We start from the raw sequence: 26135 nt of genomic DNA, 5'->3' as shown, positions 1-26135 counted from the left end.
ACAATACACATAAAGCATTAAGAAACAATGATGGCACATAGTGCCTGCTCAAAAATGTTAGCTATTATTTCAGCTGGAACCTGAAAGACAAGCTAGGCAGAAAGGAAGCGGAAAGAAACTCCCAGGAAAGAGCAACATGTCAAAAACTCAGAGGGGTAAAGTTGCTTGGCCTATTGTAGGACTCAAAGGCCAATGTTTCTTAGCTATACAGAAAGCTAAGGGAAAAGAGATACCATGAGATATGAGATGAGGCTGGGAAGGTAGGCTAGGTTAAGGAGTCTGAACTTTATCCTAGGAGTCAGAGGAAACTTGAAAGCTTTTATGAAGGGGAGTGACAAGCTTAGGCTTGCAATTTTAGCATTTTCTCTGCCTCTGGCATGGAGAAATAGCTGGGTGGGGGGACCAAAACAGATGACAGGGAAACCAGTAATGAAGCTCCTTGACCAGTCTAGACCAGAGGGTTGTAGCTTAGACTAGGGGAGTGGAGCAGAAGAGAAGGAAACTGATTTTAGGAATAAAAGGCAGAACCAACAAGACTTCGTGTGTGGTGGGGTGAGGGGACAGGGAGGGAGAGGAAGAAACAGTCAACAACTCTTTCAAGAAGGAAGGAAGGCATTCCCGTGTTCTTGTCATATTGTTTTAAAGTGCCTTCCCTCTACTGTATCTTTCCAGGCACAATTCCTTCCCATTTCCTCCACAAAACTGTCTCTCATTGATCTTGTCCCCTTCTTTCTGGGGGTGTTCTAGAACTTTAGAGTTGAACATTTTTGAGATACATAGTAGTTGAGAGGACTTAGAAACTGCCTGAAGGCAGAGATTAAGTTTTAGTCAACTTTCTATCCTCTCCCATCTACCCTTCTAGATGTCCTTACTTACAGAATATTCTGTACACTAACTACGAATATACAATCATAAACAGCCTATGCTAACATAAAGCTCTGTGACCCTTAAAGCATTATACAGATGTAGGAGCTTTTACACTATTTTTCTTACTGGATCTTCACAGAACTTGTATAAAACGTGTGCTATTATATAAGAAACAAACGGAGCTAAAATGGTGTGTTCAAGGTCATACACACTAACGGAAATGGCAGTGCTAACATTTGAACCTAGGTCCCCTAGTTTCAGTGGGATGCTCTTTCTACTCCTCTCCTCGCAGGGTAAATACGCGTATGTACTCAAGAGGGCTGTTAACTCTTGGGAGGCAACTGAATGCCACTTCTGGGAATTTCTTCCAGTTTTAGTTATTGATTTATTCACAAACGTTTATTGAGCACCTACTACGCAGGTAGGTTTGGGGGTAGGATACAGCAGTAAACAAGACAAGAAGCACTTGCCCTCAGTCTAGTTCTGGAACCGGTCAAACAAGGAAACAAGTGTATAAATGACGTGAGTTGGCAAGTGCCATAAATAGAGGGTGACGGGAGAAAACGTACTTTCTGTGGCCGTTACTTTAGATAGGGTGGTCAGAGAAAACCTTTCAGAAAAGTGACATATGAGAACAGAGTTTGGTATTCAGCAGACACTGAACAAGGCATTTTCCCACAAACCTAGTTTTCGGAATCCGCGACAAAAGGAAAAAGCGCTCACTTGGCCTCCAGGCTTTGCCCCGAGGTCTGGCTAAGGACAGTTCAGGCCTAGGCAGGCCACTAGAGGGCGCCCAGGGTCCGGGCGCTGTCACATCGCCGTCTGTCACCTACGAGTCAGGCCGGAAGCCCGGGATACGCTCCGAGAGCAAGTGAGGCGCTAGGCAGCCCTGAGGCCTTGAGGAATCGCGAGAGGTCACTGGGCCCTCAAAGCCAGGACGTCCTACAAACCACAAGCCCCAGCACTGGCAGAAGTCCTCGCTCCCCTGGAGAAAGCTCGTTTCCGGCGCCTTTAAACCAGGAAGTACTGGCTGCGTCCAATCCTGGCCCTTCTTTCGCACTTCGTCTTAGCGCCCGTTCCTGGCCGGGGTAGCGCGAGGAAAGCAGTCCGCGGTTACCAATCAGGTCTCAGGCGCATGCGTTGTCGAAGGAAGGAGGGTGTGTGTGTGTGTGTGTGTGTGTGTGTGTGTGGAGACGTACGGTGAACTTTGACCCGAAGGCGACCTCGTCTTTTCCCCACCTCCTTCTGTGTGAAGATGGCGCTCTCCAGGGTGTGCTGGGCTCGGGCTGCTCTGTGGCGTTCGGCGGTCAGCCCTGGACCTTATGTGACCCGGAGGCTGCAAATAGTTCACTCTTGCCTGGCCCTGGGGGCCCCTCGGTGAGGGACCCGGAGAGAGAAAGGCATTTTTGTCGTTCAGGCCCTTCCAGTGTCTCAACTTTGTTTGCATGCTGTCTTTTAATTCTCAGGGTTCCACGCCTCGGCCCTCTGGGATATTTATTCTGCTTAGAATTCGCATCCGGATCCCCGCTAGTGACCCGGCTTCTTCATCTTCCCAACTCCGTGCCCCGTAGCGTGTGAATTTTCCGCGTAGCCTGAGTTCATCTTTCAGCCTCCCATTTTCGGTTCAGGTTTTATCGCTGTCCACCTGGGTCCCACGTTTCTCTGACCTTAACCTGCCGCTGACATTGCTCCTCGGGCCTGCGCTCTCTCCAGACCCGTACCACTCCCCTACATTCCTGCCGGGCCTCTCATCTGCCTAATTTGTTTTTATCAATTTGATTCCTTATCTTTCCTAGGCCTCAAGATCTTTGGGTTTCAGAAGTTTCAGGTCCTAGCATACATTCTCTTAGGCTGGTGTTTTCTATTAGGGACTCTGGTGGGAAGGAGACTGATTCCCAGATAGTCTCTTTGATCTCCCTTGTAGGTCTTCAAAGCTTCACCTATCTCCAAAGGCAGATGTGAAGAGCTTGATCTCTTATGTGATGACCAAGACAAAAGTGATTAGTGGGAAGTACCATCGTTTCTTGGGTCGTCATTTCCCCCGCTTCTATGTCCTGTACACAGTCTTCATGAAAGGTAAAAACAAAAGTAAAATAGAAATCTCCTGAATCAACTCTCGGACATTGTCAGAATATTAGAATAAGTAAGATCATTTGCAGGTTCTGCTCTGGGGCTGTAAGCTGGGATGTTGTTTCATAAATACTTGAGCATTAAACTAATTTATATAAATTAGCACTTCTTGAGGCTATTTCTAGGGAGGTATTATAAAAAACAATTTCTTACAACACTGTTGGGGAATATAGGTATTTTCTTAACCACACACCCTGCTGTAATAGAAAATCTTTGTCATGCATAAAGGCAGGGATCTATGCACAGATGCACCCTGTGATTTATCAGTTGACTTGGTTCATGAGAAAATATGGTCTGATGCTTGTCACAAATGTATTCTGGGTAAGAATGTTGTGGAAATGGCACTACATGCACTTGGTTTCTGAATGTTTTGGTCCAAGTCAGCCCTGTTAGTTTCTAGGAGATGGTATAGTGTCAGGTGTCCACTGGAGCCAGACTGCCTGGTTTAAAATCCCAGCTTATCACTGTTGCCTCTGTGTGATTGGACTAATTACTTAATCTCTGCCCTTTTATTTTCTCATCTATAAAATGAATGTAATAATAGAATCTCCCCATTCACCACGTTGTTGTGAAGATTAAATAAATTAATATAGGTAAAGTGCTTAGGGCCTGATACAGTAAGTGCTCAATAGGTGTAGCTATAACTATTGTTATACCCTCTGCTTTTATTGTAACACCAATTATAGTAAACTACATTGTCAGTTCTGAATATTTTCATAATGATTACTAGCTTCATAGACTTGCAAAGTCTGTAAAGTGGAGATAAGAATGACTGCATTGATTGCTCCCTGGTTTATAACCAGCATCAAATGTGAAAAGGATCTGAAAGCATTTTGGTTGGTTTATGTCTTTTAATATGGAAAATTTTAAACATACCCAAAAGCAGAAAGAAAAATATAGTATACTGCATGTATTCAACCTCACTTCAACAATTATCAGCTCATTGCTGCCAATCTTATTTCATTTATATACTTGCCTTCTATGTTATTTTGAAGCTAACCTAGACATTATATAATTTCATTCATAAATATGGGAGCATTTTTAAAAAAACAAAAGTCCTAGATAAGTGTTAAGAATTATAGAATGAAGAGGAAAATGCAATCATAGAAATATGTTGAATTACAGTAGTTATAAAAGTGTTTCAGAAAGGAGATAAGTTATCTGGTTGGGGAATACATAGGGTTAATTGAGCAAGAATTCCTCAGGTTAGGGAACTTTAAATTTTTATTTTAAAAAGCGAGTGAGTAATGAACCAAAAGAGGAAGACTGTCCCATAGTAGATCACAGAAGGCCAACTTGGCTAGGAGAGAGGTGATGTGCTGTGGGGGAAAGGATGAGAAGGAGACAATAGGTTGGCCTCGTAAGAGTTTCAAGTGAGCTAGTTTAAAGCTTTTGATTTAGACGAGTGCTGAGGAGGGACAAGTGTGTGTTGTGGGTGAACATGGAATAGGAAGCTGTGGTAAGATTCAAACGGGTGACATCACACTCTGTCCTCTACTTTAATGAGGCAGGATTGCAGATGTTATGGGCTGATGCCAAAAAGGCTAGAAGAATAAAGACAAATATGTGGAAGCACAATATAAAGTTTCATCAACTTTCATACCGGGAGATGGAGCATTTGAGACAGGTATGGGCTGGGGGCAGATACCCAGAAGTTCATGGTAAGGTAATTGAAGTTAACCAGGATCTCATTTTTTCTTTCCTATCTTATTCACCACTGACCAAAATTTGCCCTTTGCTGGGAGATCAAAGTATTGAACTAAATGAGAGTATCAAGATTGTCAAAATTAGGTCCATTCAGAGGTGTAGCCTTGCCATAGCAGAGCTTCATAGAGTTTTTGGCACGCTTTCTGAATTAAAGTTGTAAACTCTTAAAATTTAATTTGGTTCTGAACATATAAAAATCTCTTAAGATCTGAAAGGTAGCATGAAAGTAATATTTGGTGGTGACTTGATGGGTAGTTTTGAAGCTGAAAATAAGAATCTAGGACCTATTTGGCAGGTCAGGAAGAATTCACTGAGGGATCTGGTATAGTGACAGGCCCTGTATGAGACATATTTGGGATACAAATGTGAACAAGTCAGGGCTCCTGTCCTCAAGGAGCTTACCAACTAGAGGTAGATAGAAATAACCTCAGTTCCTTCTGGGTTGTAATACTTTACTGCACAGGGTTGGAGGGATTGTCTGTCACATTACTTGGGTTAAAATGTCGTCTGTGTTTATTTCCACTTAGTTCCGTCGAGATGTCACCAAGTGTCTTTTCCTAGGTATTGTTTCCATTCCACCCTTTGCCAACTACCTGGTCTTCTTGCTAATGTGAGTACAGATTTCTAGCTCCACAGCATATTGAAAATAAATATTTTTTTAATTACAAATTATTTTGAGAACTTTCCCTTTCAGAAGCTCGGTAGACATTGTCAGACTTCCTGCTCCAATCTTCTCTTTAGCCCAAGGTTCATAAAAGCCACTCAGTAACACCTGGGTTACTGAGACAGTGTGGGTGTAGGTGGCCTAGACTCTCCCCATCTCTTAGCTGCCTCTGTGTGATGTGAAATAAGATAATGACCTTTCTCATCACCCTAGAGGCAGCAGCCCACTCCCTGAGAGGCATAACAATTTGGGACAAACGTTTTTCTTCATGAGAGAAATGCTTTCCATTTAAGAATTATTCTGATAACTTAAGTCTTTATTACTTTACTTTGTATCTGAAGATGGCACTTTTAAATTGTGGCCTTGCATGTTGTTCTAGTTATCTGTTGTGTAACAAACAACCTCAAAGCTTAATACCTTAAAATAAAAGTCCCTCAGTGATATTTAGCTGGTGAATGGACTAGTCTGGATGGTGAAAAGTCACTCTATGTCTGGTGCCCAGGCGGGGATGGCTCAAAGATAAACCATCAACCAGAGTGCCTGCATGTGGCCTCTTTACTGTGGTGGCTGCAGCATAGTGGGACTTCTTACATGGCAGCTCCGGGCTCCAAGAGTGAGTGTTCCAGCAATTAAGACTCTGTGTGGCCTTTTGTAACTTAGCCTGGGAAGTTACAAAAACCCACTTCTACTCTGCTGAGTCAGTCACCAGACTAAAAACGGGAGATGTAGCCCTCACCTCGTAATAAGAGGAGTGCCAAAGAATTTGTGACCATGTTTAAAAACCACCACACATGTAGAGCAATGAATTAGAAAACAAATTTCCCTTTTGCATTTTGTATACACATAATGATGTGTGTCAGCATCACATACAGCATCCAGCTTTCTGTAACTCTATCCAAAATATGTTCTTCATCTACTTTAGTTCAGAAAGAGTTATTTTATCTGATTGTTTCATGCAAGGCTTTCCCACCACTGCTTCCTCTCACATAACATCTGTAATTTTGCTTGGCATTGTGCTCCAGTGTATCTTTAAACCTTGGTGAGAGATGTACAAGAAAGGATGGCGAGGTAGGGAAATAGTGTCTCCATCTTTTCCTCCTAGTATTCATGTCTACCCTCTGCTTTCTTGGCTTACTTTGAAAGATGCCAGTTTTAGCAAGTGACTTTATGATTTCTTTTCCTTTGAGGTACCTGTTTCCTAGGCAGCTACTGATCCAACATTTCTGGACCCCGAAGCAACAAATTGATTTCTTAGATATCTATCATGCTCTCCGGAAGCAGTCTCACCCAGAAATCATTTGTTACTTAGAAAGTGTTATCCCTCTCATTTCTGATGCTGGACTCCGGTGGCATATGACAGAACTGTGCACTAAGGTATGTTCCTCTGGTTCTCCCTTCCTGCAAACGAGGAATCCTGTTAGATCCAGTTTGCACTAAAACTAAGAAAGTAGACTAGTCAGGACCTTCCTGACATCTACCAATCTCTTACCTCATCCAAGATACAGCATGGTACCCACCCAGCGATACATGAAATCCTGGCTCTGAGAGAATGTTTCTCCAACCATCCTCTGGGCATGAACCAACTCCATGCTTTGCAAATGGTGAGCGCTTTGAGGCCTTCTCTTTTCCAGAGCCTCACCTTGCTTCGGGTCTTTGCCTGCGGTAACACTACATTGATTTTCTCCTATACTGTCGTGCCACAGAAAGCCTTGAGCCGAGCCATGCTTCTCACACCTTATCTGCCTTCTCTCTTGTTGAGACACCGCTTGAAGACTCACACCATTGTGATTCACCAGTTGGACAAGGCTTTGGCAAAGCTGGGGATTGGCCAGCTATCTGCTCAGGAAGTCAGATCGGTAAGAGCTTGATTGCCGTGTCATCCTTAGTCCTGGATGGGTTTTTCAGCTCACGGGGCTGGGAGCTTCCAGAGAGCTCTTTGTCTTGCTTGTTAGAGCAAAGCCCAAGCTCTTCATTCTCTCCCCTCATTTCTATGTCTTTTTTCTCAGTGAACTAAACTTATGGGAAGGAATTGCTGTAGTAATTTTGGTTTATGTTTCTTCTCTTCTGGCCTTACCAAAACCAAAGACCCTACTCTTCAGACCTACTGTTTTCATTTTTGGAGGCGTTTGCTTATCATCTTATCCATCATGGTTTAAATTACCAAGTGAAAGGTTTCTTGTGGGGATGAGGTTACAGCTTATTGGAAGTAAATTTTAGATTATTTGTGGGTTTACTGTTTTGTGGCATATTTGCTCTGTGATTATAAAGGACCATTTCTCTTCTGTGTGATATAGGCTTGTTACCTTCGTGGCCTGAATTCTATGCATATTGCTGAAGAGAGGTGTCGAACTTGGCTGGGAGAATGGCTGCAGATTTCCTGCCGCCTAAAAGGTGAGACAAATCCCTGTGGTTGTGCCACTAAAGTCCAACTCATTTTTGTATTTTATTCTAAGCTTGCTTTGGAGTTAATTATTGAGTACTGTAAGACCCTTATCTAATATATATGTCTGATTGAAAAGGGCACACTTATTTGCCTACAGGGGTAAAGCAGGTGGTGAAGTAGACTGCAAGACAAGAGGGAGTGGTGGGGATTGTGGGAGACCAGAGTGCATGCATGCTAGTCTGCAGCACTTTCTCAATCTTGGCACTACTGGTGCTGTATTTTGGGGGGCTATCCTGTACATTATAGGGTGTTTAGCACTATCTATAGCCTTACCAACTTGAAGCCAGTAGCAACCCCTCAACCCAGTTCTGACCACCAAAAATACCTCGACATTGCCGAATGTCTGGGGCAGGGAGTGGGGTGCCAGCAGAATTGTCCTAGTTGAGAAGCACTAAAGGCATTCAACTTCAAAAGCAGAACACTCAGTTGGCTAAACAAAAAAGTATCTAAGGGTGGGTGTTAGGCCTATGGGCCTCCCAGGTTGGAAACTCTGGCTAGGTGTTGATGTTTTCTAGGCCTGTGAATGTCAGGGTAGGCCTACTAATCTCCTTGGAGCTGAGAAATGTCCCCTGAGCACCAGCTTCTCCCAGAAGAATCCCAGGGGTAAGAGTGGTGTTTTAGTACCTTTACCATCTCTGAATTTTCTACTGCTATCACCTGAGAATCAAGAAATGAGGGTGAGTAGATAGGAATATGTGGTGGAAGGAAAGGAAAGTAGACATGCCTGGACTGCAAGGAAGCAGGGAACTTTGAGAACAGTAGTCCCTTAAAACCACACCACCCTGCACTTGGCTTTCCACCTCTGGAATCAAGCCCTGTACATCAAGGCAATTAGAAGGCTAACTTCCCTGGCCAAATCATTAACAGTGATGGTGTTTGCAGAAGCTGAGCTGTCCCTTTTGCTACACAACGTGGTCCTGCTTTCCACCAACTACACTGGGATAAGGCGCTGACTGGACATGGAGTGGATGGCATTGTCCTGCAGTCACATAGCACAGCTGCGAGGGACCAAACAGCACTTGTCACAAAGTCTGCGCACTTAGGTGTGCGGGAGCAGAGGAGCGGGTGCCACAGGCTTCCCAGTGTGGTACCCACGTGGGAGCTGGAACTGAACAAACCCTTCCCCGGGGTGGCCCAGGTGAGGTGTCATCCCAGCTTCCTCAGAATTGGTAGCAGCCTTTTCTGGACTTTTACTGTGTTGTCTTACATTAGGATCATAGGAAGTAAGCTTTTGCCCCAGGTGGGAATCCTCAGTGGCCTAGGACTGCTCCACTGCCATATTCTTTACAGCCGTGTTTTTGTTTTAAAGACTGGCTGGTGAGGGGAACAGCACTACTTAACCTGGAGCGTTTAGCTGCATGCATGCACTTGGATACGCCCCTCAATCCTGGTACTACCAAAAGTTTTTTTCCTTATCCCCAAGGCAAGCACTCCTTTGATCACCTTAACTTTTGTTTTTTAACAAACAACTTTCTAATGGAAAAGATAAAGGAAATACAGGCGTTTCTTGACCCTTTCCCCAGCATTTATAGCCTTTACTCAAAACTCTTTGCTACCTCCACTGTGTCGCAGCATTCCAACTGCAACTGACAGTGGCTGCCTTCTTTGGGCCATGGAGTAAACCTGTAAGGTACTAATTATTGCCTACCCCAGGAGACCAGGAAAGGTGTGCAACAAGATGAGGAAGTTGAGTTTAGCTTTTGTCTATGTACATCAGTGACCTGTAGTAACTTACTGTAAATGCATGAAGCACTGTCCTTAAACCCAAGTAAAGACTGCCTGAAACCAGTTGCTGGAAATTACTTATGCATTCTCTAATTCTTTTGCTAAGGCTCCTTTTACAAGACTCACATAACCTGACTAATGGGGTTGGAATAGAACCTTCTGATGGAAGTCATAAGGGAACTGATTTGATGACCCTCCTGCTGGATTTTAAGATGGTAACTAGGAATAGAATTTCATGTACATATATACATATACATATACATACACATACATATATATATACACACACACACACATGCACAAACCCACTCATACATATATACAAAGTAATAGAATTGGAAAATGGGCTCCAGGGGCAAGGAGGACATAGAGAAAGCTCCAGCGGGGCAGGATCAAGGCCTGCTTCAGCTGAAGAGGTGCCTAAGGGTATATGATGCAACTCAAGGTCTTGACACTCCAAAGAGAATGTTCTATTTTTCTACCATAGAACATTTCCATTGTTAACATTAATCCCTAACTGACCTAATTAGTTTTATATACAGTGCTGGAGAAGCATCCTTTTATCTAACAAGTAACTGAATTGTGGCCTGCCAAGATAAAGAATAACACACCATTCTTTGAATATTTCTTTAATATTACATTTAAATATTCTTTTTAAATACAGCATTATCACAATGTAAAGGACCTAAAAGGGGGGAAAAAAAAGTTTTCAGAGAACCGAACAAGCTTTGGATTCACATTGAAAATACTACCTGTGTATAGTATGTGAGAAAAAAATTGGAAAATAACAAGTCATTTCTTTTATCTAGGCCTAGAGTGAGCAGGACTGAAGCTGTCTGCTTCTGTGATCAAGGCCTAGCTTTTTGAGCAACAATGAGCTATAATTCTGTCCAACTCAGGTAGCACCAGAAACGAGATGGACTAGGTTGTAGAGAAGGCCCTTTGCTTGACAAGACAGTTAATGCTAAATATTAATATTAATATTTAGCATTGGGATCAGTGTGAGAATTATAGAGTTAATGAAGGGAGGAACTTAGATTAAGAAACTAGTTTTTTGGAAAAATCAAATATTGGGGATTGGCAATGAGCTTAATATTTAGATTCAAATTCTTGGTTTGATCCCAATGTCTCTTGTTGAGCAACTGGAATCCACTTCCTAGATTAGACTGTACCTTTCCTAAGGAGGGTATATGTAGAGCCTCCCATTCCAATACCAATTTTCAGAAAAATCCTTCTCTATAGAGTCAAATTCCAATGAAGCTTTAATCTTGTATTTGAGGGAACCAGCCCAAGGAGAGGGAATATAGCTCAGTTTGGGATAACATCTAGATCTCCAGTATTTAAGACTCTCAAGTGTTTAGTGTGATTAGAAGATGGGGACAGATGAGGACCTATGTACTTAATTAAGAACTCTGCTTCAAATGTAAAACCAAGCAAAAACAAGTGAACAGGAGAGACAGAATGTGTTAAAGGGTGTATGTGTGTTAAATATAAGGTAGCCTTTCAGGCTCAGTTTAGAGATTTTTATAGGTAAAATGCTGCTGCAACATATATGAAGGTTGCTTTAAGACACCAGGGCCTTAACATCCCACAGATAAAGGTAAATAGGAACAATTCTCTATCCCACAAAAAAAAAAAAAACAGTTTCTCACTTTTTCTTTCCTGGGTAATAAACCGCAGCAGAAGTGAAGCATGGTATAAAGGATGCTAGAGAAGAGTGTTTTGCTCCCTACTGTCTCCATTTTAAAACAGAGGCAAAGATAACTGTGCTAATAAAGTGTTCAGAGGAGCACATCCTGGAACATAAGCTGGACATTTGAGGAACAGGAACCATATCCCCCGTTAAGAGGTAAGAACTGAATTTGAATCCCACTCTATAGACCTCAAAGGTTATAATCAGAACTCAAATTCTTTGGAACCCAGGAGTTGTATGTAGCACTTAAGAATTGGTGTGGCTTCCGATTTTTATGTATCAAGATGCAAGATGAGCATTTGCAGTTCGTGGGGATGAAATGGAATAGTATAAGAACTCTCTAACCTGTATATCCAAGAAGGATCACGAGGGAAGCCACAGAAAAAGAACATAAACCAGTTAGTGACTTTAGGTTGCCACATCCTACATTCCTTTATAAAGCTCAAATCTTCCAAAATGGGGAAAAGAAAACCTGGGTGAAAAGCTGATTGACAGAGCTAATGCTGGACACACACAGAAGACGCAGCAGGCTCTTTACACCAAATCCCCAATTTGCTTTTCTTCAAAGGAAAAAGGAGGGGAAAAAGACAGACATGTTAAACTCTAGTACCTAAGAACATGTGAAAGAATTCAAGTTACAGACCAGGAATCCCCAGTGTGGGGAACAGGTCAGAGAACAGCAAACACGTCAAATATCAACTTATTTACCAAATAGGGGGCCAGGGAAGAAAGGTTAAATTTTTGTAAATCCTGGAGGTGTTATACGGAAGCAGAGACCCTTCTACCCCCTCCTCTCTAGATTTAACCAGGTGACACGTCCTGCTGTATTATGATACACCAAAGTGGGCTATCCGAGTAACCACTTGAGAAAAATGAGCTTGTATCCCACCTGGAGCTCAGGACAGGAGAAGTGGCTTCGCCATGTTATTCAAATTATTGTGTTCTGGTCCCTACATAAAGAAAGCTGCTTGAATTACCCAGTTTCTCCTGTGAGTTCCTAGTTCTTTGTTCCAATGGCCCAAAAAGCTCAGTATTCAGCACTATGCAGCCTCCTTTGCCCCAAAACTATTCCCAGATCTAGCTGGGGCTGGTCTCCTTGGTTCTGTTTACCCTTTAGAAAATACTTGTACAAACAATCCTTTCCCACCCATTCCCCAAAGACCCCAATAAAATAACAAGGGAGTAGCAGCTGCTTCTACAGTTCTGTTTTGAAATGGCATTAGATAAAATAAGGGAATAAATAGAGAGTGGGTAAGAGGCAGAATCTCCAACCCTGTGTCACACTGCCAGCGGGAGCTCCAGGGGAGACTCTTCAGGGGGCCGGTCCTCGCTCTGCTGTGAAGTCTCTTCCACCCCACAGCCCTCTTCATTGTCCGTGCGGAAGGGGAGGTTCGAGGGGGACCAAGAGGGGCGTAAGTTTTCATTCGCAGGCTCCTCAGGGTTATAGTCTTCGGGCACTAGCGCTTCTAGAGTGGCTGTTTTCCCCACCTCTGATTTACAGAGGGCAGCTGGGTCTGCGGGGCTGCAAGCCACCAGTGAGGTAACAGGGAGAGAGAAGACATTCAGCTCCTTCTCCTTGGGGAAGGTGGGTGGGCCTTCTTCTGTGCTAGGCTCTCCTTTCACCCCAACGACTGGTCTCTGCTCCACCTGATAATAGACCAGGGGCCCACTGTTCAAGTAGGATGGGCTGTTCACTGCTGAGGCAGTTGGGTGGTCCGAGTTCTCGGCAAAACAGAGCACGGAGGAGCCTGGGGGCAGCTGGGCCTGGATGAGAATGGGTGCTGTAAGGCCTGGGCACAGCTCTTCAGGAACAGCCAGCGGCTCCTCCAGGATGCACACACCCAGGCTCTCTATGCTGGAGTCCAGGCTGGCGCTGGAGCCACTGGAGTCTTCCTCCGCCTTGAGCCGCTCCAGCTCCTCTGCACTCTGCAGGTGCATCACTGCTGTCTCATTCTCAGCAATGAACTCCTGGAAGTCCTGTGTCTCAGAGCCCTGGGCTCCTGGCAGGCTGCAACTGGCAGTGAGCGAGGGCTCCTCATCTGGGGCTGGTGGGCGGCTCACTTGCCGCTTGCTCTCCAGCTCCAGTTTCATGATGGTGTGGAGGTAATGAGTCCGGACCCGAATTGGATTAAATTCAATGCGTCCAGCCATGTTCCCACAGCCATCCCGGGAGCAGCCGCATGGAAAGGACATGCGATCCACCTGAGGAGGGGACAAGCAGGTTGAGGCAAGATGAGACCAATAGATCTAACACTCGAGGTAGACCTTAGCTGGCAAGCATGGGTAGTTGGGATTTGAGGTCTTCTCCCAAGAGAGAAAACCAAATGAAAATGTAACGCAGCACTAGCTAACAGAGAACTAGATGGTAGTCATCAGACGGCTTGCATTTTCATTCCAGCAGAGTGGCTAATTAGTAGTGTGACCTCAAGGAAGTCATTTACCTCTCTGGAGCTCTGTTTCCTCTTCTAAACAAAATGTAGACCCAGATTATGTCAAAGGGCCTTTTCCAGTAAAAAGTCCAGACATGTTTCTGATAACAGTTTGCTCAGAGAGAAAATTTATGTGCCTCAGAGACTTCTAGAACTTACCTGGCTGATTGAGAAAACAAAGCCTGTGGCCTTCTACAATGACAGGCATGAGAAAAGGAGTAGACGATATAGCTAGTCTGAGACAATACATTCCGGGAAAACGAAGCAAAAGTGCCTTAGTTTGCTAAGGTGCCGAAATGAAGGTGCAAACCAAGTAATGGCCAGCTTTTCACTACCTCCTTCATCTTCCCCTGATAGTTGACCAGTTTAGTTATGAAGCAGATACCAACGTAATTAACAGACCAGGGAGATCTGTAAAGGAGATGCTTTCTACCTACCTCCTTACCTCCCTTTTGGATCCCCCAAAACAACCCACATGCCAAAAATACAATTAAAAATTTAAATGTGGGTGAGCAAATAAATACATAGAAATAGACATTATCTTCCTATGATATAAACTTTTAGAACTCTCCATCTGGCTCTTAGGAATAGTCCAATTCTTAGAACTATTCTCAGGTCTATGTATAACAAGACTGATTCACTATGGAACTTCAATCTGGAAAGCACTATTTGGCCAGATCTCCTACAGCTAGTACCTACCTAAAAATAAGAAAAGTTTGGTTAGGGTAAATTCAACCCCAAGGACTCAGCACTCATATCTTCCATATATAAGGTCCAGATAAACTGACTTCTCTGGGATGGTATTGCTGTTTTCAACTGAGATGTGTCCTTCAAACTGTCCCTTGTCAGAAGGCCAGCTAGAGGGTGATGCTTTATCTTCTAGAACACTATAAGCTCTGCCAGGCCAAATCTGATCCCGAATTATAGGATTTGACAATTCTTTTGATTTTTTATAAAACCGGAATAGAGGTACTGTTAAGTGTTTGCAAGATAAAATCCAAAGGCCTACCTCATTTCTCTGCTTTTATCTCAAGGAATCAGTCTGTATTTAAGGGTCAGCTATTAAATGTTAAACTTACTAACCCCTGTGCCTTCAATTTGCTGACAGCTGCTGCTCATCATCTCTGAGGTGAGAAACACAGAAAAGATAATTGCTGTTTTACAGCCTAAGAATCCTGTCATGCTTATTTTCTTTCTTAGTGGAAGAGGGTTGTGGAGCTGGGGAGTGTTCAGTCATGGGGATTCCACTCATGGTAGGCAGCCTCCCATGCTCACTGGCATCCCACATCACATCCCCCTGACTAGTGTAGATACACCATCTCAGGCCAGCTTGTACTGACCTGGCATTTAATCCCAGCCTGGCTACAGGCACATGCTTCTGGGTCACAGTACAGCCGACAGTCACAACCACACTCTTCCCGTGACAGGCGGATGGCTCGAAGTTCTTGCTTCTCTTCAGCATCAATGCGGTGGACCCCAGAAGCCCTCAACAGGGCCCGTCGCCGTTTGGTGGGCAGAGGCTGCAGGAAGAAGTAATCGTCCACCTCCACGTTTTCTACATCAATATCTTCATCTGAAACATCATCCAGTGTCAGGCCATCAGCCTCCACTGACTCCACTGTCCCATTCTTGGTCAGCTGCCAAGAGACAAGGAAAGGTTAGCCTCGAGAATATTACCAGCCTTCTCACAGTGGGCATCTAGAGCAGTACGGTGCATCTGAATTTTCTGTGATGATGGAAATATCCACGTTTCCCCCAGTGCAGGTGGCTACTGAGCATTGTAAATGTGGCTGAGAAAATGATTTTTCAGTTTATTTGATTCTAATTACTTACAAATAGCCAGATATAACTAGTGGCTAACCATACTGGATAGTGTAGGTCAAGAGGATAAATCTAGAGCAGGAAGACCAGAAGCCTCCTGCAGAGCTAAACGCACTCTGTCAGCACAAGGGACATCATCTTTCTGGATTGAAGTTTCTCAAAACCTTTGTCTCATCTTCTCTCCTAGGAGACAACCTCTTCCCCTAAATATGCACTTCATCCCCAGTTCTAACACAGGAGAAGGTACATCAATGGTTGGATGTTCCTTGGATGTACAGATAGCTTGCAAAACACCCTTCCATTTGTACCCCAAAGGACCCAAAACCATTCTGGGAAGAAGAGTACATTCAAGTGTAGTACAAGGCTCCCAGGTCTGTCAATGAAACTGAATCCCCACAGTGTGAACAATTACCTGTGCGTGTACAAAACAGCATTTTATCAAAGAAAGCCCTGCTCTCCAACCCATAGCCTAGAAATACATTCTTCCTCTTTCCTAACCCCTTTTTATTTGATATCAGAAGTGCAGAAATCCTGGTTCTTTGGGCTAAGGGTAGACAGCTGGAAAAGGGAACCTCAGTGGAAGGACAAGTTAAAGACAATCTGTGGCTGAATGAGTTTTGAAAACTCCCTAGAGAATTCAAGAAAGAAAATGAGGCCTTCTAATCCCTGGGGCTCTGGAAGCTACTAGTAGGATGAAAGCCAAGCTACTGGAGGGTTGGGCTTATTTCATCAGACAGCCAGAGTAGTGCTGGTAAAGGAACAACTCCTGTGAGAGATGTGATGCAACAGACCTGGGTAATAACCTGTTTTTTTGTTTGTTTGTGGGGAGCTGGTGGAAAAATGAGAGAAATAAAGTGGTGCCTTTGGGGGTTTTCTAGTCTGTTATTTCTGTGCCAGGCAGACCAACTACAAGGGGCCTTAGGGTTGCTCCTGTCTATTTCACCTGGGCTGGCCTCCTCCTAATCACCTCCCTCCTGCTCTCCTCTCAAAGGAAAGAGATTAGAGATGCAACAGAAAGAAACCCATGTAGATACGAGAATTTAATGCACCATTATTGAGGTGACATTTCAAATCAGAAAAAATCTTCTAATCACTAAATGGTACTAGAACAACTGGACATTCTTTTGAAAAAAATAGGTTCCCAATTCATACCATTAATAACAAATTCCATATGGTTAAAAGACCGAATTTTTTTAAAAAATTGTAACATTAGAAAAATTATAGGTAACTAAAGCTACAGAGCACCAGCAGCTTTCCTTTTTGGTGGCAGCCCAAAGGACAATTAAATGGCTTATGGGAGATGCAAAGTATGTATTTTTGAAACCAAATGCCTTCCCCAAAGAGTGCTAAAGATAGGAAAAATTTTTAAGTAAAGAGTAAACTGGTCCTGGGGAGGTCAAAGTAAGGGTTTTCTCTTGACACAGAAAGATCTATGAAATGCCACTACTGCTGGTGCTCATTACATCTGCTAATAAGGAGGAATCCTGTATTTCAGCCGTGTTTGCTTGGCTTTGCCTCTACAACAGGATGGTATCCTTTGACAAGTCATTCCTCTACCAGACTTAGGAGAGAGGTCTCTTTTAGGAAAAGGGAAGAAAGCCTTCATGATGAGAACTATTTATTTGCCCAGCTGTTGCTATGGCAGCAGGAAGGTGATAGGGTCAGTGATGGAATTCCTCCAATGGAAAAAAGGGAAGTCTAGATGTCATTCTAGTTAGAAAAACAGGTGTTAGGCTTAAGAAGTAGGCTGGGGGAAGCAGACACAGCTCTCCTCTCAAAGGGGAGAAAGGAATGAGGTCTAGTCAGCCTCTATCTTCTGCTCCCAGTTCTCCAACCCTACATTTTGCTGTCTCATTAGGATTTCACCTTCAAGACTGGAAATAATGCAGCCACCTGTTTTAATATGGGTCAGCATACTTTGGGCCCTTAAGAAATTTGACCAGGCCTAAACTTGACCAGTGTTCTCCAAATCTGGAACGAGGCACTCGGAGGGAACAAATGGGTAGCTATAAAGAGCCATCTGAGATGGATCTTCTTCCAGGCCCACTTTCCTCCTAAACTTGAAGAGCTGATGTGGTATCAGATGGTAGGCTGGTACTAAACAAATCAAAACAACAATTTGGCAATGCCATTGTTTACACCTACAAGACTCTTTATCACCTAGAGGCAATAGGGGTGATAGAAATAAAAAGGAGCCTTTCAGAGAATGTAAAAGCCAAAACCTGTTCTGTGCACCAGGGCAATGGATGATGATCCGGCAAGAAACTGAAATATCGTGCATCAGGGGTGGAGACTTCGATGTTTCCAAATACTCACATTTTCAACTTTTTGTTTTCAGGCAGGCTATATTTCACTATCTCTGGTAGACTCCCCACCAGAGACAAAAGGAATGGTTCTCAAACTGAAATTTGGTTCCAAATCTGAGACTTCTCATTAGAAAGATTTGGACTCTCTATGTGCCAATGGTAATAGTCTAATTAAAAAATAAAATAAAATAAATAGACCTAGATGGTTTCCTGCTTTCATCTTGACACATGGAAAGTACCAGACCCCAGACCCCTTAGGCACCTTCATCTTCTTGGCATGGAGCTTCTCCTCCTTCAGGTGCTCACGAAGAATCTCCCGGTGGTTCACCTCTTGCTCCTGAGCAAACTCACAGAGTGTGTAGCTGCGTACAGAGTTATGGCGCTGGGCCATGCCCAGAGAGCTGCCACCCTGGCTGGGCACACTGGTGAAACCCTGGCGCCGGGCAAAGTAGTACACAGTCACCTGGTCAAAGCGCACATTCTTCCTCCGCAGCTGCTTCTGCCGCTTCAGGATGGATGTAGCTGAGAAGGGAGTACAGAACAGTTTTATTAACTGAGAGATGGCCTAGTTGGGGACCTCATTCACCTAGGCTCTCAACTCTTCTTCAAAGGTGTTCCTTGTACCTGGAGACTTCTCATTTTCAAATCATAAATGCACAGTTGGAAGGGACCTTGAACACCAGCTGGTCCATATCACTGCCTCTGGACTGACTTTAAACTCATGACCACAAAATCCATTTTTAGACATCAGCTGAGAAGAGGACCTCTAGGTAATCTTCCCAGGATATAACATCTATATAGCTTCACCGTCCAATACAACATCTACTAGCCACATGTGGCAATTTAAACGTAATTAAAATTGAAGTAAAATTTAAAATTCAGCTCCTCAGTTGCACTAACACATTTCAAATGCTCAATAGCCACATGTGGCTAATGGCTACCATATTGGACAGTGTAGAATATAGAACATTTCTATTATAATATTGGACAGTGTTGATCTATAGCAGGGGATGGCAAACTGTAAAGGGCCAGAGAGTAAATATTTTAGGCTTTGAAGGCCATCAAGTCTCTGTTGCAACTATTCAACTTGGCCATTGTAGCATGAAAGCAATCAGAGACAATGGGTGGAGCTGTGTTCCAATAAAACTTTATTTACAAAAATGGCAAACCCTGATAATATAGACTCAGTTCTTCCTAACTGAGCCATAAAAATTAAGCAATCTTGAGTTGCCGAGTGATCCAGGCAGTAAGCATTTATGTCCTGCTAGAGCTGCAATTTGCTGAAACTATGGGACTCTGGTGGGAAAAGGTAGAATCCTGGACTCCTCCCCTTCTTCAATTTAATTCAAACCACTCTGGGGACCCACAAACCACAGCACAAGTAAAATCAGCTAGAATAATATCAGACTTAAGTTTATGGTATTATAGTCATGAGGTCCTCCAAAGAGCAAGACTGAACTAAGAGTGGGAAAGCTGATGCTGAAAGGCAAATCCCGTAGCTGGAGAGAAGAAGCTCTCTCAAGAGCACCCGTGGGGTCTGGTGCCTGGGGGACGTGGGAGTTGGCACAGAGGGAACCGCTCACTCACGTGCGAAGCTGGCTGTTGTAGGAGGGTTGAGGCTGTCGCAGCTGTCAGCACTGTCACTACTGGAGATCTCATCGTCTGAGTTGGGAACTGATGAGCCCACATCCACATCGTCAAACTTCCTCTTGAGACCCGAGCCCGTGAATGCATCCATTGGTTTCAAAGGGGTTTCCTTGGGGAGCCCACCAAGTTGGCCCCAAAGCCCCTGCTCACCACCAGTTAGCCAGGTGCATTAGGATTCTGCCCAGGGGAAAAGAGGAATCAGCATTCCTGTCCTAAGACAGACCTTTCCCAAGTCTATATACACATGGCTCTCCAGCTGAAGAAAGCAAGCACCTGAGCTAGCACTGATGTCTGGTCTCTTGAGACCAGGCCATTTTTCTACTTATTCCAGCCAATATTCTCCTACTTTTGTTTCTCTTTAGCCCCTCCAGTCTCAGTCACCCTTAGAATAATGAGATGAGTAACAATAGCACCCTTCCCAATGGAGTGAAGGCCTTTGGTTCCAAGCCAGCTGGGCTCTAGGCTTCATGAGCTGGAGATAACAGTGGCTGCTCTCCTGATCACAGCGGAGAGCTCTCCAAAGGGCCAGCAGGAGGACTGGGGATCAAACGCAGAATTAGTCTGGGCCCAAGCCTACACTAGAGCCAATTATTTTTCCTAGTGAAAATATAGCCTGCTATTTCCCAATGTGTATATATTAAACCAGTCCCATGGATATTAATAGCTTTTACATGGAAATAGGACTGCTGTGTCAAAATAGTTTAGAAAACTGCTTATGGGAGGACCTCTTAGAGGTTTTTAATATGCTAATGAGCATGGTAAAGGGTAGGAGAAAAAAATGCATTTTTCACACACCTGATTATGGAACCCTTTGTTTCCAGGATATCTTAGTTAGGCCAAAGATCCTTGGAACATACTTTGGGAAATACTGCTCTAGGCTCCCAAATTCAAAGTACATTGGCAGCCAGGGAAATGCTTTACCCTGATCTTGACAAGTGTAGAGTGTCTCACCAGGTCCTAAAAAGGTCAAATTTGGTTCTAAAGAATGGACTGAAGATTAAAATCTGCACTGGCTTCAAAACCGAGAATCTTTCCCAGTCTCATACTGCTACATAAAATAGGGCTCGGGTGGTCTATCATCATCCTCTTTGCAAGGAAGGCTTAGCTTTACAGTCTTTGCCCTCTGTAAAGAAATCAGGAAGGCAAAAGAAGGGACAATTTACTCTGGTTACATTAGTAAAGCAGACAGTGTTTTCAACATGCTGTCACACAATGGGGAAGTCCGGGACAGTCCATTTCCCAGGGACAGATCTTTCTCCTTCTCTGTCTTTGGAATTAAGTTCCCAAGTATATAAATCTGCTCGACAGAAATGTTGTCAGAGCTGACGCCACATGTGATAATATGAAGTCTCCCTGCTTTGCCTCAGTAATGCCAGAATCTCCCCAGACTATGATCTCACTATTGCTAATTATGCAGCAGGAATAACAACACTGCCCAGAAAGACAGGGCTGCATTGCTGCAGAGCAGCTACCAGAATATACTGTGGGGTCAAGAGATGCCTGCTACAGAGCTGTTTTTCTGGACTGTGTCTTTAGAAGCAATTTGCCTGCTCTTAGATCAGCTCTGCATAGTCAACCAGGCCTACTCAGTAGTTTAGAGAAGATATTTCCCCACCTATCTATCTAGAGCTCATCAAAATTCTGCATTCAAGTCACAAGATGTACCTACAAAACCTCAGCTATCACAAGTCTCAGACAAGCATGCTCCTGGAATAAATTTGGCCAGGGAGGAAAAAATAATCAAGTACTTGATAAGAATTATAATTAAATTTTAAAATGAGCCCAACCTATCAATTATGTTCTTCAGGTGACTGATCTTCCTATCAGAGGTCACATTCCTAGGACACAGAAAGAATGGAGAGAGCCTGGGCCTTTTTATGAGTTAAGATTTCAGCTGGATTTAAAGATACCTATTAACTAACAAATTTCTAATTCCATTCTATTATTGGGGTGAGGGGGGAAACTTTACTATTGAGTACTTATGTCGGTGGGATTTAAAAAAAAAAAAGAGAATGATGTTGACTACTGAATTAAATTTTTCCTCCCCACTGAAAACCTTATCAACCACATGAAAACTCAGATTGAGCTGAAAAATCTGCTTTCTGAGAAAGAGCTGAAATACAGCTTCAGTTTTAGCTGAGATTCAGTTAGTGTTACTGCTAGGAAAGTGGCTTTTTCCTCAGCCTGGAAGCACTCCGGGGTTTGTGACCAGAAGCGAATGTGCACTTCTGTCCTCCCCTGGGTGCTCCTTTGCTTCCAGGGAGTGTGCATTCTCTTTGAGTATTTCTCCTTAAGCCCTGCCTGAAGTTGGGTCTGGTCCCAAAATCTTATTTATTATTAAAATTCTGTCTTAATCCAGTCACCCTCAGGGCTATCATTTCTTCACAGGTTACTTTTTGTGCACTCTGGTGCAGCAACAATTGCTGGCTGCTTCCTCCAGTCTCCTCCACCCTTTTTTCTAGATTTTCCCTACTTCCACTTCTGGAATAGTGGTTTCTGGGCAATGACAGGAGGTAGGTAAGAAAGGAGAAAAAAAACAAAAAAACACTGACACCTAGGAGAGAGTTTCCTTAAATGCCTGAGAATAATCTGAGTCTATGACTATCTGTGTAAATAATGTGCATACTGATTTAGCTCTCCTCACCCTACCCAAGATCTGTTAGCATCACTTGCTCTGACATTAACTCCCTTACATTAAAAAAGCAAAATCTAATTCCATACTGACAACCAGTGTAAGTTTAAGTTTCAACCCAGATCTCCATGTCCAACTCACTGGTGTTAACTTGTTAAAGATATTCACTGGGCACCAAGAACAAATCTCCCATCCATTTCCACAGTGGTCCAAAGAGATCCTACTTCGCAACAGCAACAACTAGAATAGGTTCCACACTTTCCAGTTCATCAAATCAACCTCTTTTCAAACCAGAAGTAGAAATCAGTCATTCCAACCTCTCTCAACTACTCATTAGCAGAGGATCAATGCATATGTTCAAGAGAAACACTTCTAAGTTGTACTCTAAGCACCTTAAACCCATACAGAAATAATCAAGGTGAGATTGGAAATGTAGATCATAACTGACAGTTCATAACTGACAGTTAACTGTCAAATGACCAACTCAAACAACAAATGATTTTGGAGAAAAGAATGCAAACCTTTATTAGAGCTTTTAAATGTCAGGGAAATGAAAGGTCTGCAGACGTTTTCTGGCTACATGCTTTGTGGTCTTTTCTCAAGTGTTGCTAGCTGAACATTCCCCAAATGTACATGGAGTAATTCAGCTCCACAGTATACACATATATATAGGAGATAATAGGCTAGCACCAAATACACTAGATTGGCAGCATATGTGTATTTTAGTTCTAGATCTAAGCTTTTTCAGACCTGTAGGATTCCTATTAACAACCCCCCAAAACAAAAAGCAGCATACATAGGACTAGCACAAGCCGGACTGCCCAGAAAAAGGTCTGCTGACATTCGGTGGCTATGTGTCTCATGGTCTCTTCATGGATGCAGAATGTATTTGCAAAGTTTAGGGCACAAAAAGCCTCTTTCTTAAATGAGCCCAAAATACTAAGATAAAGTACATCTCACAGGAGAAAGCCTCTCCACTGGACTGGAACCCTGGAACCCAATCTTCTGCTAAAGGTCAAGGGACTAAAACTGCTAGTAAGATCATCAGGCCTCTCATCTGTAGCTGGGTTAGAGGAAGGTAGGCTTGCTGCTAAGTGTTATGATAAACCTGAGTAAGGTGACCAGTCCTGTTTCTCCTTTTACAAAATACTGTGGTTGATTCGAAAAATGCTATGAATTTTGTGGGTCCATGGGTCCTTGTGATTACCAGGTCACTTATAAAGCACTCATGTGACTCCTGTTTAAGGTAGGTATTTCAAGGGAATTGGGAATTTACCACCACCACCACCACCCAAACCCTTACTCCCTCGTTTTTATCCATTGGCTGATACAAGGTTAGAATTTGGCTTTCATGTGCCCCTGGAGGACACATCCTCTGAAGGGACACATCTTTGTGGGAGTACAGGAACATGATGCTGCAGGAACCATTAATTCTCAATGATATCCAGTCATTTGTAACTCTAGCACACTCGAACATCCTCCTGGCTTTGGAGCTTTGCAAGATGGAAAGTCAGTAAAGAAAAGGAAAATCTGAAGCAACTACAGATTTACCTTGAACTGAAAACTGCAGGACAAGGGGACACTGGGTCTCCTGGGGATAACTTCTAACATTTCATATTGAAGAATGCTTTGTGTGTCACGCTGCCACTCTAAACCCCTTTAAAAGGATGAATCAAGATCATGGCACTAAAAGGCAAGGATGACAGTCAGGTGCGTGTTTGGGCCTGTGAGAAAAGATCAAGCTAGCAAACCAGGGCAGGCGATGCTTTCATTTTCCCACACAACGTCAGAAAAATAGGAGACATCAGGAACCTGAGCTAAAAGGACATGTCAAGTCACCAGTTCCCATTAATGGGGTCCCTTGCTGAGCCCTCCAGCTCCCGGCCCATTTCTGATTCCTGCTAGGCTTCCCGCTCATTCCAGTCCTCTGCAGCCCCTACCCAGCCTTCCTCATCCCTTCCTGCTGCTACTCACAAATTCCCAACCACTCCTCCCACATTTTCCTCTATTTCCCCCTCCCCTTCCTTCACTTCCCCCCATCCTACATCATCTCCACTCCATGCCGAGCTCAACCCTCATCCGCAATGCTGCCGGCTCCCAGACGCCCACCAGCCGGCCCCGGGCTGCCCCCGCAGTCCCGGCCGTGTCCTCCGAGCCCCTGGCTCCCACGACTCATTCCCTTCCCTGCGGCGCCTTCGCTCCCGGCCCCCGACCGCTCCCGTCGGAGCCTCCCTCGTTTTTGACCCCTCCACCCGCGCGGCTCTGGTTTGACCACTCCTCCACAGCCGCCCGAGGACTGATCCCGAAAAAGGACGAGGCGGTACCGTCCGCCCCGCACCCGCAGGCCCATTACCGGCCCCGCCGCAGCTGCCTCCTCCCGCGCTGTTCTCTGCCGCCCCCGCTGCCGCCGCCGCCGCCGCTGCCCTAGCTCGGGTGGGAATGAGGGCGGAGAAAGCAAGTCCAGGGCCTGCGGCGACGGTCGGGGAGTTCCCAGGAAGGCAGGGAGGGTGGGCAGATCGGCCGGCAGGCGGCGGAGGGCGGGCGGCTCCGGCAACACGGGCGCCCCCGGTAGCAGACGCCCAGAACCGCCCCGGCTCCGGCTAACAATAGGCTGCGGCCGCAGCGCGCTGGCTCTTATAGGCGCCAGCACGTACTGACCGAGCCCCGAGGCAGACTGGGAAATAGAGTCTACGCGCCTGCCCTGCGTCCAGCGGCATGCCGGGAGTTGGAGGCGCGACGGGTGCACAGCCATAAATTGCCGGCAGACAGGCTCTGAAGGCGGTGGCAGCTGCAGCGGACCCTGGGAAAACGAGTTCGGCGGCGCTGCAGCCTTTTGAAGAGGATGAGGGGAGACCCTCAGCTACATATCTTCAATGACTGAACGAATTCTCTTCCAAAGCCCCCCTTTTCCTTTCGCCAGGGCCACACTCCCATGCTTAAAGAACATAATCCCCTTATCTCGCACATGGGATCTGAGTCTTAAACAGCATGGCGTGCTGCAGCCAGCCCATGGTATAAAAAAGAAAATACAAGCAATGCATTGAGTTATGGCAACATGCATTGACGCGTTAACTGCTCCCTGTTAAATTTTTTTCTTTACGAGATGTCTGATCTTCACAACTTCGCAACCCATTTTTAAAATGGGGAAAACGAAGACCCTGAGGTCAGAATGTTATTTGCCAAGGGCACCCAGCCTTTGTTTCCTACTTCAGTCAGAATAGAACATCTCTTCCTTAACCTATAAGGCCCTACAAGACATAGCCGCCATCTGTTTCCTTCTGCCCTTCCCCTCCCAAACTCTGCTTAACCACACTGGCCCACTGGCCTTGCAGTTCCTTAAACAGGACAACCACGCTCTCGCCTCTGGGCCTTTTGCCTGGAATACTTTCCCCAGCAAGCCACACTTACTCCTTCACTTAGTATTTGTTCAAACGTCCCCTCATCAGAGAACTTCTCTAACCATATTTCTAAAACGGTGCTTTCTCATAGTCTCTACACCCTCGCCTTTATTATTTCTTATTAGTATTTACCACCTGACACATATTTTTCAGTTTTCTCTCATTTGAGAGCAAGGAATTGTTTTGTTTCCTGTATCCTCAGCACCTAATACAAAGCCTGGTAAATGCCACTGAGGAGCTCAGTAGATAATTACTACATTATTGGATGGATGGCAGGATTTAAACTCAATTAGGCTGGTTCCAAAGTCTAGTGCACTTTTCACTGCAACTAGAAACTGTGGAGCCGTATCTTATCTACTGGCTACACTACCAAGCCTTCTGAGTTTTAGAATTAAGAGAAGTTGGGTGCCTTGGGAAAAAATGCCAAGAATTCCAGTCTCCCCCATAGATGACATCAGAGACTCCAAGAGGCTAGGAAAAAGACAAGATGAAAAAGCAACAGATCACAAAACAGCAATCCTCAGAGTAGCATACACCAACCATTCCTATTTGCTGAAATTTGGGAATGGTATATAATGTGTAGTCAAGAGCATGGATCCTGGAGCCACACTGCCTGAATGTAAACCCCAACTCCTCCACTCATTAGCAGTATGACCCTTGGCAAGTTACAGAA

At 44.4% G+C, this 26135-nt stretch overlaps 2 protein-coding genes across 16 annotated transcripts; one reads left to right on the top strand and one right to left on the bottom strand.

The window, feature by feature from the left end:
- The first annotated feature begins 1733 nt into the window (after nucleotides 1–1733).
- On the top strand, nucleotides 1734–15766 carry LETMD1 (LETM1 domain containing 1). Of its 13 annotated transcripts, none has more exons than XR_012121493.1 (13): nucleotides 2036–2244; nucleotides 2771–2943; nucleotides 4509–4624; nucleotides 5232–5314; nucleotides 6556–6742; nucleotides 6868–6969; nucleotides 7072–7224; nucleotides 7663–7759; nucleotides 8679–8949; nucleotides 9643–9751; nucleotides 11217–11385; nucleotides 15086–15315; nucleotides 15667–15766. XR_012121493.1 is itself a non-coding variant. In XM_073213522.1 (9 exons), exons 2-9 carry the CDS (start codon nucleotides 2850–2852, stop codon nucleotides 8762–8764), a joined length of 918 nt encoding a protein of 305 aa, XP_073069623.1. In that variant the 5' UTR covers nucleotides 1734–1890; nucleotides 2792–2849; the 3' UTR covers nucleotides 8765–9613. The 13 variants fall into 13 exon arrangements, 8 of the variants coding, with proteins under 8 accessions (XP_073069623.1, XP_073069620.1, XP_073069621.1 ...); XR_012121494.1 differs by having other exon boundaries at nucleotides 11289–11385; nucleotides 15667–15764; XR_012121492.1 differs by lacking the exons at nucleotides 15086–15315; nucleotides 15667–15766 and having other exon boundaries at nucleotides 11289–11707.
- CSRNP2 (cysteine and serine rich nuclear protein 2) lies at nucleotides 11058–24691 on the bottom strand. 3 transcript variants are annotated; one of them, XM_036992280.2, is made up of 6 exons: nucleotides 24418–24688; nucleotides 23616–23750; nucleotides 19373–19609; nucleotides 18048–18307; nucleotides 14999–15295; nucleotides 11058–13431 (listed from the first exon to the last, which is right to left on the bottom strand). In XM_036992280.2, exons 3-6 carry the CDS (start codon nucleotides 19521–19523, stop codon nucleotides 12508–12510), a joined length of 1632 nt encoding a protein of 543 aa, XP_036848175.1. In that variant the 5' UTR covers nucleotides 19524–19609; nucleotides 23616–23750; nucleotides 24418–24688; the 3' UTR covers nucleotides 11058–12507. The 3 variants fall into 3 exon arrangements, with proteins under 3 accessions (XP_036848175.1, XP_073069617.1, XP_017523120.1); XM_073213516.1 differs by lacking the exon at nucleotides 23616–23750 and having other exon boundaries at nucleotides 18249–18307; nucleotides 24418–24691; XM_017667631.3 differs by lacking the exon at nucleotides 23616–23750 and having other exon boundaries at nucleotides 24418–24687.
- Between the last annotated feature and the right edge of the window lie 1444 nt (nucleotides 24692–26135).

This window comes from Manis javanica, chromosome 10 (genome assembly GCF_040802235.1).
Source record: "Manis javanica isolate MJ-LG chromosome 10, MJ_LKY, whole genome shotgun sequence".
Classification (NCBI taxonomy): Eukaryota; Metazoa; Chordata; class Mammalia; order Pholidota; family Manidae; genus Manis; species Manis javanica.
Note: the sequence above shows the minus strand (reverse complement) of the source record. Positions and strands in the feature narration are given on the sequence as shown.